Here is a 12,220-nt window from a genome sequence, read left to right on the forward strand (position 1 = left end):
TAAGGGTAAGACTGGAAGTCTTGGAAGACTAAAGATGAAATGCCATGAGAGCCAACTGAAATGAAAAATTTTCTACCAATATCTGGGAACCAAGATAAGAAGTCTGATATACTTCCATTCTGATGTAGCTTTCATAACAATCTATGTGCAGAAGTTGCTTTTATGTGAAATATCGTCTCTTTCGGACAGATGCATGCGTGCTATGCTAGCACTCATAGCCAGTAAGTAGAGAATTTAACATAGTGCACAGACAGAAATGTTAACCTGACTTTGTCAGACGTGTTGGAAAAAGGTGTTTTTGGTTATCTGCTAAGTCTACTGCAGGTATTGTGTATTTGAGGATAGTAACACTGAGGTCACAGTCAAAAGTTTTAGATTTGCAGTAGAAAGCAAACGCAGATGCAGTGTTGTGGATATAAATGATGAAGAAAATCAGAACTGAAAAATAGCAATGTTACCTATCAAAAAGAGAGAGGTTTTAGTGTGAATCTATTGCCTACTGAAGACCAAATCCTATTGAACTGATGTGAAAGGCAAAGTTTTCATGCAGAAGACAAGTCTATATTTATGTAGTCTGTATTTGAATAGTTGTGAAGAGTTTAAACCTTTCAGAAGGTTTATGTGCCTGCTCCTTATTACATTTGTATGAATTCAGTGAGGATTTATTGCTCTAGGTAAAGTTATTTTAGTGTGGAATCACAACATTTTGTGCTGTCCTTCCTCATGACATTAACCCTCTTTTCGTGATCTGTGCAGTTTAAAGTAGATAAATGAAAGTTGTTGTTTTTTTTTTTTTCCTCTGTGTCATCATTCTCAATATCAAGTTAAACACATCAACTTGCTGTTCCATTTCTGGGGGCCTTGTTTCTAAGCCAACTACATGTTTTCAGAAGTCTCTTTTTGCTCCTTTTGTGGGATCTGGCAGTTGTGTGCTTTCTCTGGTGGGTCTTTGATTCTACAGAGCCAAGTGTCTGCCAGAGAGAAGCCAGGTTGGTTTTGTTTTATTTAGAGTGCGTGCATTAACAAGTCAGAGGAAGTGGATGGCCTGGTTCTCCAGCTGCTAGTTGTGGAGAAACCCAATAAAACGCATCTGGGCTGCAACCATTTTGTGGGTTATTGCACTGAAAATACATAGGATGCTTAAGCCTGTTTAGAATTCATGTAAGTATTGACTAAGGGATTTTTTCTTTGAATGGTTAATAAACCACATACTTGTGCATGATTCTCAGTAGGTAGAGGAGGAACATTCCAAACAAATATTTTGTACACAAATTATGCAGGTCAGGTAGGTAAAAATGTTCCTTGGTTACCCCTAAATCCCAATTTTTTCATCTTCCTTTTTCTATAATGTAGTTTCTTCAGCCTGAAACACAGTGGTTAGATAATGCCTGAATGCAAAACATATTATGGAAATGCCATTTGAGTGTGCAAATTGGTTATATCTGGCAGACTGTATTTCAGCAAGGGCTTATCTGCTGTTCAGTGTAAAGCCTATATGACTTTTTCCCACATGTCAACTAATTCAGAATTGACTGAAATCAGATAATGTAGTCAAAGCTGGGGTTAGATGATATTATATTATATTCATACAGTATTATGTGTATTGCCTATTGCATGCTTTATTTAGATAACCAGATCATACTGTTTCTTGGTTGTTAATAACTTCCCTCCCCCTGAACTTCACGATCAAAAATGCTCATATTTATAAAGAGAAAAGGCAATGATGTGATGCTCTAGTGTTGTGAATGATTTCTATCTCAAGTTCACTCATTTTAGAGATTCTTTTCTTCAACTTTCAGTTACATTGATACAGAATTCTGATGAATCTTTTTCTCACTTTTGTTTCTCAGGAAACAAAATCAGCTTTCCTTTGTCCTGCCATTGTACACGTTATTCAAGGAAAAGTCTTGATCTTTATTTTGAAGACTAAAAGCTGAACTTCTGATATTTGAAGAAATAGTGGTCAGAGGTGTAGTGATGGAGAGATGGAGTTGATAAACATTTCTCCTTCTTATACAAAAATTTATAATCTGTTGAAATGTTTCCTGTACCCTGTTTGCTCTAGTTCAGATGGATTTGCTGAAAATGACACTTCATTTTGCTGAATGGACTAACTGGTGTAACCTAATATTCAGATAACAGATTTCATACATGTATAATTACAGAATGGGCTTCCTCGGAATGAATTTATGTTTATTTTTCCTACTTGTAATTATATTGCAAACGGAGTAGGTAACATTGATGGTTTGGGGGGATTGGAAGATTTCAGACAATCATTGGGGTTTTGTGCTGCTTATGGCATAAAATAGTGTTGCACATTATCCCAGAGTCAACTTGTGCCCACATTATCCCATACTACAAAATTGCCATTAAAATTTCTTATAAGTAAATCAGTTCAGAGCTTGTATTTTAGTTGCAAGAATCTGTTCTCTCTTCACACTCCCATAATTCATCAACATCTAAACATTTCCTTATTTTCCTCCTAAAATTGTTTCGCTTACTTTCTCTCCTATGGTGAGGGATGATGCCACACTTCTTGAAGAGCCACTGTTTCATTCAGTTACCTAGCTATAGATAAAATGTCCCTTCCATTCACATCTGATTTTAGAGAGATCATGCTGATTATCTCTTGCTGGTGTCTGATTTCTTTACATCTTTTACAATTTATTCCTTTAATAATCATCTTGTTAGTCAGATTTATAGGATTTTGTTAACAGTCACCAGAAAAATAATTCTAGTTGTTTTTATATAGTTTGCAATATAATTGTTTTCATATATTAAAAAAAAAATAGTAATAGTACTTATATACTTAGGGGATAGTAAAATGGGCCCTTCAGGAGACTGTAAATGCTCCAACTATAGTGGAATTATTTTGGGGAGAGGGGACTAGGGGGCAGGTCTTTGCAGGTCTTTAATTGGAAGTGATTATTTAAGACAGTGTTACCACTTGGACAGATTTTTTAATGCAAGGTTTTACTTAAACAAAAGCATGACAGTTCAGTGGCAAAAGGTCAATACATGCATTGTGCTGCTTAAGGAGGAATGGAAGTGGTGACCTTACTGAAACTGCCTTATTACCCCTTAGCAGGAGGAAATTCCTGCTTGACCTCTGTTCGTTATCAAATTAAAATGAGGGTATTCTCTGAAACTCATTAAGCTGGTTTTATATAATGTTGTCTGAGGCATTGAGATGAGACAGCTTTCTGACCATGGTATATTCCTTGTTAAAAAAATCAGATAGCTGCGGCAGTCACAAAAACTGTCAGTGTTTCCACATAAAGCTTAATGCTGGAGATTTTATTTTCATTGCATGCAACTAGAATGCTAGTATTTATCAAGTGTTGTTGCAGTAGCTAGGTTTAATTCATATAGCAGTATATTCTGTCATTCAGCTTGAGAAAACATGAACTAAACCGTGGGGTGTAAATGCTGCATTGTGCATTCAAAGGTTTGTATTCTTGGTGTATGGATTTTCTTGTAAATCCATAATTGGACTGTGACCTGTACTGGATTGTTTACTTTTGATGTATTATTACTTAGGTGACTTATAACAAGTCCAGATATTACCTCCTTATACGGACTCCCAGTGTGTCCATAAAGTCATTCTCAGAGGTTCCCAACAAGACCTGTGGTTTTTCCTTTTCTAGATGAGGGTAATACAACTGGTAAGAAATCCCTCACCCAGAGATGTGGTGGATGCCCCATCCCTGGAGACTATCAAGGCAAGGCTGGATCAGGCTCTGGGCAACCTGATCTAGTTGTGGATGTCCCTCTTCATTGCAGGGAATTGGACTGGATGACCTTTCAAGGTCACATCCAACTCTAAGGATTCAATGATTCTATCTGATCATAAAATAGCACCTGTGTGTTACAGGCTTGAATTTTGTTATTCCCTTGATAAAAAGAGTTACTGTGAGGACAGTAAAAACAAAAAAAAAGGTTTCTGATAAGTCTTCCTCAAGGCAACGATTTTACCTGAAAATATATGCTGTTTTAGAATTAGCTGAGATGTTTGGGGTTTTTTTTGCTTGAAATAGTTATGAAAGTTGGGTCTGTATTTCACTGAACCAAAAATGGAGTGTAGGATTGATGTCATTTGGGATTTCTACAGAAACATTAGAAAATACACTTGCAATCTAAGTAGGAATTGCTGGTTTTAGAAATGATAGGAAAAAAACGTTCTCCCTTATAAATTAATTTGCATTTGATTCCTCTTAGCATATTTTCAGCTCTATTCTGTACTGCAGTGAGTATATTGGGGGGAAATTTTTAAATGAAATAAATCTTGCAAAGTTCAAACAGCTCTGAATTGTCCTTGCCCAAAATTACCAGGTGACAAAAAACTTCATACCAAGTTTTACTTGGCTTTGATGGCGGGATGTCTTTCAGAACAGGAGAGATCTCACGCTATATTCCATCACACATGTTAAATACATCTGCTTAATCTCCTGCTTGCCACAGACAATATACCAGTGTTTCAGTCTGATTTGTATACTCAGATACTGGCACATCACTTTGTCATTCAAAGCATCTCTTGATCTGCATTGGGAGAAAACAAGCTGTTGTATATGTGGACAGAGATCTTTCCACATTCTAGTTTGGAACCTATAGATACTGTATAGTTCTAATAAATTAAATCTGGGCAATCTAATACTGTTTTGAAGTGCACTGAAGAATGTTTTGAGAGGATCTCATGCTTTTGTTTTCTGTGTTAGACAGGGCTATGAAGAACTGGAGAGACAGCTGAAGGAAGTCTTTAAGGAGAGGAGCAATATTCTTCGTCAACTGTCCAAGACTTCTAAAGAACTCGAGGGAATTAAAGTAAACCTCCAGGTTAGGTTATGTGTGGGTTTCTGGGACTTAGAATTACTTACTTTGTGTTTTTCATACTAATGTCTATCTACTGCTAATACATTGTTATTGTTGATTTTAGAGTGTGCATTGTTTACCTTGCCCTGAGGGTGAAAGGGATGGTCTCAAGGAAAACATAATCTAAATGAATTGGGTGATTAAAAAAAAAAAACAACAAACCAAAACAAAAAAAGAAAGCAAGTGTGCAAACAAAATGTAGCAGAACAAAAGAAGAAACAGAAAAGAATAACCTTAATGGAATCCCCACGCATTTAACCTGGCAGCTATTATGAAAGGATTTCCTTTGCTGTTGCAGGCCACATTTTTGCTGATGATTTGCACCTACAAAGCCAAGTGCAGCTGCTAACTTTACTTTGCAGACATGCAGTCTATACCAACTGACTGGATTTACTGCAGGGGATTACTTTACAAGTTTAACTGACAGACTGTGTTAGAAGAGCTGGCAGCCAGCATCCAGAGCAGATGAATGCTTCTGCATTAACTAAGGAAGTTTTTTCTGGGTATCGTGGGCAGGCTGAAAGGACAATAGTCAGATTAACTCTGCAGTCATATCAGCTCCGTAGAGTGAAAAGTAGAGATCTTGCTCTGGATCCTGTACTGAAATCATCAGATGATCACTTAAGAGCATGCCTGTCTGCCTGAGACTGTTTATCAGTCTAGTGATGGCCCTTTTTTTTTGAGGATTTTGGTATTGCATACCATTTTAAAGGATGGTATTCTCCTGCCATTGCATATGTACCCTTACGTTGATGTAAGCTAGGTAGGAAAAACATAAGGAGTGGCATCCTTATATCTTTGCACAGGAGAATAAAGACACCGTGTGCCAATACTGTATTGTAGTATATTGTTGTGCTATATTTTCCTATATTTTCCTATATTCCTGTACTCCTTGAAATTAATGTGTATGGTGCCTTGTAGAACATTGGGTGGTCTCCATCCACCCAACCCCACCCTCAGCAACAACAGTAGTTTCCCACTGCATTTTTTTTTTTACATATCTTCTTTTTGCTAAGGTAATTTAGAAGAGGATTTTTATGCAGCAATTTGAAGGTAGTACTCAGGAAAATCATATTGTGAGGTATTTCACACTCAACACTGCAGAGATCCAAAGATATAAAAGGAGTTCTCTGGAATTACGTACACGCATTGATCTCCATCATGCCTCCTTAATGCTTTCAGTCGTTTGTTTGTTTCTTAATCTATTTTACACAATCAAATGCAGTGTAGTGCTTGCTGCAAAATGATGTGTATAGTTAGCAGTGCTGAATTACAGTAAAAAGCATAATCAGGGTGTTCCTCCTTTTCTCACCAGTGACAATTCACTGGGAGCATTTTTACAAAACAGATCCCAATCAGTGATTTCACAAATGAGCAGAACTCAAGATCTCTTTGGTAATTGATTTTTTTTCTTTTGTTATCAGTCTTTGAAAAATGATGAAGCATCAGCCAGAAGTGATGTGCAGAAACTTCTTGAACTGGGCCAAAAGCAAAGGTAAGAACATACTTTCTTCCTTTCCTTTCACTTTTTAGACTGAAAATAACAATATTGGAAAACATCGTCCTTCCTTTTGCCTTAAATTGTAAACACTCACATAGCCTGGAGTCTACTGATCCTAACAGTAATAGTGAAATAAAGGCAAGGAATGCTATCTTGTGAGAAGTTTTTGAAACATATGAGACATATGAGTTGATATTGGACATCAGCTGGGGAGATATCTATTAAGAAAAAGGATTTTGTATTTCTCCCAAACATTTAAATATGAAACTTCCTATTCCTTAGTAGTATCATTATTCAGCACTCTCTGATGACCTATTTCTTTTTGTTATTGTAGTTCAGACCAGTAAATCATGACATTAATACAACTTCAATCACAAGTAAACATTACTACTATAGGAATCACTTTGTCTGAAACAGCATTATGTAATGAATGCATCTATCTCTCATATTTTTCTCTGGAAACAAAGATATAATAAATCTACCCCATTGCTAGAAATACATGACTTAAATCTCTCAATCTTCCTACTGCTGATACTGTATTTAGTAGAAGCACACATGAAAATGTGAGATGGCTTGTGACAAGATCCTTCAGTTCCTCAATACAAAGCAAGTTGGAGCCATAAGAAAACACTACAGATCTTCTCAATTTTGCTTCCATGGAGAAGGATTGAATAGATAAGAGTCTTTCGGATATTCCATATAAATCTGTTACATGATGAAAGAATTTGTTCAACTAATACAGTATTTAAACAATTACATGTTACATGACTATAATGAAAGCATCATAGCTATTCTTGCCATGTGGTGCGTCCTTCGTATATGATCCTTGTTTTGCAATGGTAGATTGTTGTGTAATTTATATAAAATAGTAATGCTAATTGATTAAAACCATTATTTAGTAATTTAAAGTATATTCAGTAAATAGGTTTTCCCAATTGCAGATAGGAAAACTGAGTCTGCTAAGGGAAAATTGTATTTCTTAGTTGTATAATAAAATGTAGTTTCCTGATATCTTTCTTAAATCTCCCCTTGAAGTCTCTCAAGGTCTACCTAAAAGCAAATGTGGACTTTTAAGCGTATCAACCACTAAGTATTCTGCACAACAGTAACTCACAGAGACTGACCCTGGAGCAATACAGTATGCAGCGTAAGATCAAGCAGCCTTTAGTTTCTGGCAGAAAATAAAAGGCTTTTACTATAGGCCCCAAGAAAAATGCCTTGGATCTACTGTGGGCTCTTGACGGCCATTTACAGGTTCTCATTTTTACTTTGAGAGCTATGAAAGTGCAGTATGAGAAGCCACTGTTAACAGTATAAATCCCCCTCATAGAATTTAACACTTTCTTTGCCAACAGATTCAGGTTATGCTTGTTCAGCAAGTGAAGAGTGATGAACTTGATACTGTTCTGCTTAAATCTGTTGTATTTGATCTACGATCCAAAATATATCATGACTTGGTTGGACAAATGTGAGCTGCATTTGGTCTGTGAGCACCACTTTGATTATGCTCTGCAGTGATGGACAATAAAGTTTGAAGTGCTAGAATCTCAGCTTGTGTAAATTAATGTAGCCCTTCTGACTTCATGTTATTTTTTTTTTTTTATTGCCTTAGTGTGAATTTACTTTGGCAAGTATAATTTGGTCACTTAGTATGATATCTCAAGGTTAGTTATTTTATGCACTATTCGTGTTTCAGAATGGTTGCACTTGTGTATGTAGTAATAAAGCTGGTCTGTGCTGATGATGCATTGTTTTCATGCTGCTCAGTCTCTATTTCAGATCAATATGTTTGTATCAGCATTTTTCAAACTGCGAACATAAAAGAGCTATGAAATAAAGGAAAAAAAAAGATGATTCAGCAGCTCACAATTTCTGTTCTTGTACAAGCCAGGTGCCTTCCACTCCAGACTGATTTTCATTGGGTTAAATTATCATCTCAATGTAAAGTCGGCTCTACGCTGCTCCTTATTCATGAAAGTTGATTGATGCAAGCAACAGCCCTGAAAATGCTCTGCAAATGTTATGAAATTTGTCAGTCTTGTATTTTGCGGCAGCTCCAAAATGTGTCATCTATGGGTAAAAGAGATGACCAGATGGCCAGCTGTAATCACCTTGGAGAAACTCTGATTGCATTAGTAATGCAAAAATATCTTGAATCCACTTCTGCCCAATCCAAACTATTACTTTTTCTTGTCAGTTGCATTCCAGCATCTTCTACTGACTTACCTGTTGTTTCTTTCTAGAATGAGTTGTTCTTGATAATAGTGTATCTCAAGTTCACTTCCCTTGCTTTTATTGTACCAATTCCTTTTTCTAGAGACTATACACTGGCAGATGTTTTGCACAACAGGACATTTGATAAATGTAAAATATATCTAATTTCCATCACAAGCAAATTTTTGTCTTGTTCCGGCACTATAGTTCATGAGGTCATTTTAATGTTATTAGCAAGATACTTAGTAAATACAACACATTCTCTGGAAACTGAAGAATGATTTTCTAATGGACTCTTGGGATGAAGTTTATGTTTTGTTTTTTCAATGCCTAGGGAAGAAATGAAATCTCTTCAGGAAGCCTTTCAAAAGCAGCTAAATGAGGCAGCTGAGAAGGCAGAAAAGCAGCAAGCTACTGTGAGTGAGTCTATACCTCTTCCTTTTTTTGTTTTTTGTTTTTCTTCTGTCTTTTTTTTTAAATCCTCCTCACCTGGGTTTTTTGCATTGTCTCAAATGTCTTTACATTTTAAAACAAAATCCAAGATTTCAGATATGCATTAGTACTCCATAAGGTTCAGATAAAAGGAGGTGGATAAAATTAGTATGTTGCATAAAATGCAGATGTTTTTCCACTAGTTTCTGTGGGATGTAGGTGTATGTATCCAGCATCTTGGAGATTTGGACCCAAGTCCTTATGCCTTATGAGATTATGTTTATGGACCTCTTGACCCATCTATACCAAAGTACGTTGTAATACTGACTTTTTTCTTAATTGCTACTAATTTTCAGCATGAAAATAAGCAAGAGAAAGTTAAGTCTCGGCAATACTAGATCTCATTATCACAATAGGAAAATACAAATTCAAGGCACAAACAGCCAAATTTTGTTATTGCAGGGAAAAAAAAATCATTCTTTGTTTATTTCTTGGATATAAATATGAAAGTGGTCCAGTGTTGTTCAGTGATAATTTATAACATGAATATTGCTGAGCATTAATCAAATAGATAATTTTTGGAGATTTATTTAAACCTCAAGTGTTCTATGATTCTTAACAGGTTTTGTGGATATATTTTTTTAGTTTCATATTTTGTAATTGATGGCTTATTCAGTATGTTCTCAGGCTTCATTACCAGTTCTCAGGCTCATAGTACAAGGGTACTTGTATGTATGTATGAATATGTAATTTAGCAAATATTCAGAAATGCCTTGATGTGATTTCTGTGTGTCTTTCAGTCCTTCGTGAACAAGAGACAAGTTCGTTATTTTAGTTATTATTTCAATTATTTAATATTTAGGAATTAAAGACAGTCCCCTGAAATTAATGGATATATCTACAGTGTGCGTAGTAAAAGATCTTTGGTCCAATTTGTGGACCAGATTGGCCCACACTAGGTAGTCATGACATCTAAACTATGTGTGAGGTGCTTAAAGTAGAATACTACACTATGCTAAAGTAATGTTCCTCCACAGCATATAATTACTGGATTGTTACTAGTTGTAGACTTCTCTAGAGAATAAAAGCCCTCATCTAGTCTTGAGGGGAAAGAAATAAGCAAGCAGTATTCTGACTAAACCTGAAAAGAATGAGGTATTTTGTATCTTCTTCAATAGTTTGAGCAGAGTATATATAGAAAAAAAATCTAGATTTCTTTGAAGATGTTTTGGACTGTAAACAGATATATCACTCTGAAATAAAGATTAGGGCCTGATCCTCTCTGTTATATATTCAAAACATGCTATTCTAAAGTTGTCTTTAATTGTCTTTTTCCAGATGCACTGATACATTCTCATTAGCTGTGGTGACACACCAAATTCTAGCCCTACTAATTAAATGTGGAAAACATGTTATTTAATTTTTATATTACTGTTTGTTACTCAAGATTATCTTGACTGTGGTAAAAATAAATATCAGCTGAGGTGAAGAGATTGTTGGCTCTGTTCTTTGCCATGCAGCACTTGTTTTTTTTTTTTAGTTTGAGGAATGGTGCTTTGCATAAATTCAACTCCTAGTATAATACTTTTGAGAGAGCACAAATCCGTTACAGAAAATTAAAGAAGAAATAAACAACAACAAACCCCCCTGAGTTTATAATATAATTTAAAGTAGAGGGTTATCATCTGGTTAGATAGTGTATGGGAACTGCTGAATCATGGCTGAACTCTGATTGACCACCTGAGGCAAGCAATGAGTCAGCCATGGGAGCACAGGTGAAGGCAATTCACCTGTGCTACCGAAAGGGGTGGAGCCTGGCTCCACCTCTCCTAGATCCCATTTAAGAGCTGACTGCCACTGAGGAAGGATCTCTTCTGGCGATCCCTCCTTGTGAAGGGTAATGTGAGCCTACAACATCAGTAAGCATTTTCCATTTATTATCTTTCTGTTGCAATAATCTTACTTAGCCTAACTTTCCTGTATATTTCTTAATTATAACATCTGTTTGTTAATTGATTATACAGATAGGGAAATGGAATTCTTGAACTGTTTTCTAAAAGTTGCTAATAATAGGATACTAAATTGACCACTGGTTTTAAGGAAAGCTGTGCTGGGTCCTTGATTTTTGACATTTATTTCTTTATGCCTGAGGATAAAATACATATATTCACCAGCAACAAGACTGAACAAATATTTCAAAAGTGCTTTGGAATCAATTTTTTAAAACTTCTCAATATTAGAGAAGCCAAGGATATGAGGACAGCTAAAAAGTTGCTGTCCTGTGGATTTACTGAGGTAGTGATAGGGCTCAGTGGACAACTCATGAAGCTGTTTTGAGGCTGGAAGGAGAGGTTCAGTCTTGGGGAACCAAAAGACATTCCTAGTCTTGACAGTTCTAGTTATGCTGAGGACAGACTGGGGGCCCTAAGTGAGAGTGACTCTCTCCCTTTCTAGGTCCTTTGTCATCTGCATTTGTAGCGCCAACATACAAAGAGCATCAGTCTATCTTGGGATGAATTATATGGCAGAACTATGATAAATTCATACCTCTTGTTCTAACTGCTCTGTGCAAGATGATTAAAAGTATAGAGGAAAACTATTTTGATGAGGATGGCTTGAATTTTTCAGTGGCCCTGTGTTGCAAAATTCAAGGTCAAGAAATCTTCCAGAAGGCTTGGAATTGTGAGGATCTTTTCTGGTCTACCAGCCAGCTCACAACAGAACTGTGGATTATTTGCCCGCCAAAAAGTGCTTCTAACATAAAGTTTGTCAGGAGTACTATACTGAATTTAGGTGTACAACATGTATATAAAACATTCATGGGGGGGATTAGACAATCAGGAATAACCTGCTGTCATCTTTAGCAATCAGTGAAAGTTGGTAGAACTCTTTAGTACTGAATACCATAGTACTAGTTCATAATAGGTTGCTTTGCAGTGAATACGTTTCTTTAAAAAGTCAAATCATAGCTTTATTTATATGTGAAAAGGAACCACTACTTAAAGCTCTTTCCCATTAATTTCAGTCACAGTGTATAGAACCAGCTGGTCTGTTTTTTCTAATGGAAATGAGAAATTACCACAGTAACAGGGAGGGGGTAGGAAAATAAATAGGGAAAGTAGGGTAGGTAGGCAAGTTCAGAGTGCCTTTTTCATTTTATTCCTGCTGCTGTTTTATATCACACTAACAGTTTTTAGAAAGATG

The 12,220-nt window shown here is 36.1% G+C and overlaps 1 protein-coding gene across 1 annotated transcript in view; it reads left to right on the forward strand.

Annotated features, from left to right (window-relative positions):
- LOC100539913 (leucine zipper protein 2-like) overlaps positions 1-12,220 on the forward strand; it is a 91,258-nt gene that overhangs the window by 38,329 nt on the left and 40,709 nt on the right. The window contains exons 2-4 of the mRNA XM_031553359.1: positions 4,665-4,833; positions 6,294-6,364; positions 8,919-9,000. Coding sequence (XP_031409219.1) covers positions 4,665-4,833; positions 6,294-6,364; positions 8,919-9,000 — 322 coding nt within the window. The remainder of the gene's footprint in view (positions 1-4,664; positions 4,834-6,293; positions 6,365-8,918; positions 9,001-12,220) is intronic.

The sequence above is a fragment of the Meleagris gallopavo genome, chromosome 5 (genome assembly GCF_000146605.3).
Source record: "Meleagris gallopavo isolate NT-WF06-2002-E0010 breed Aviagen turkey brand Nicholas breeding stock chromosome 5, Turkey_5.1, whole genome shotgun sequence".
Lineage (NCBI taxonomy): Eukaryota > Metazoa > Chordata > Aves > Galliformes > Phasianidae > Meleagris > Meleagris gallopavo.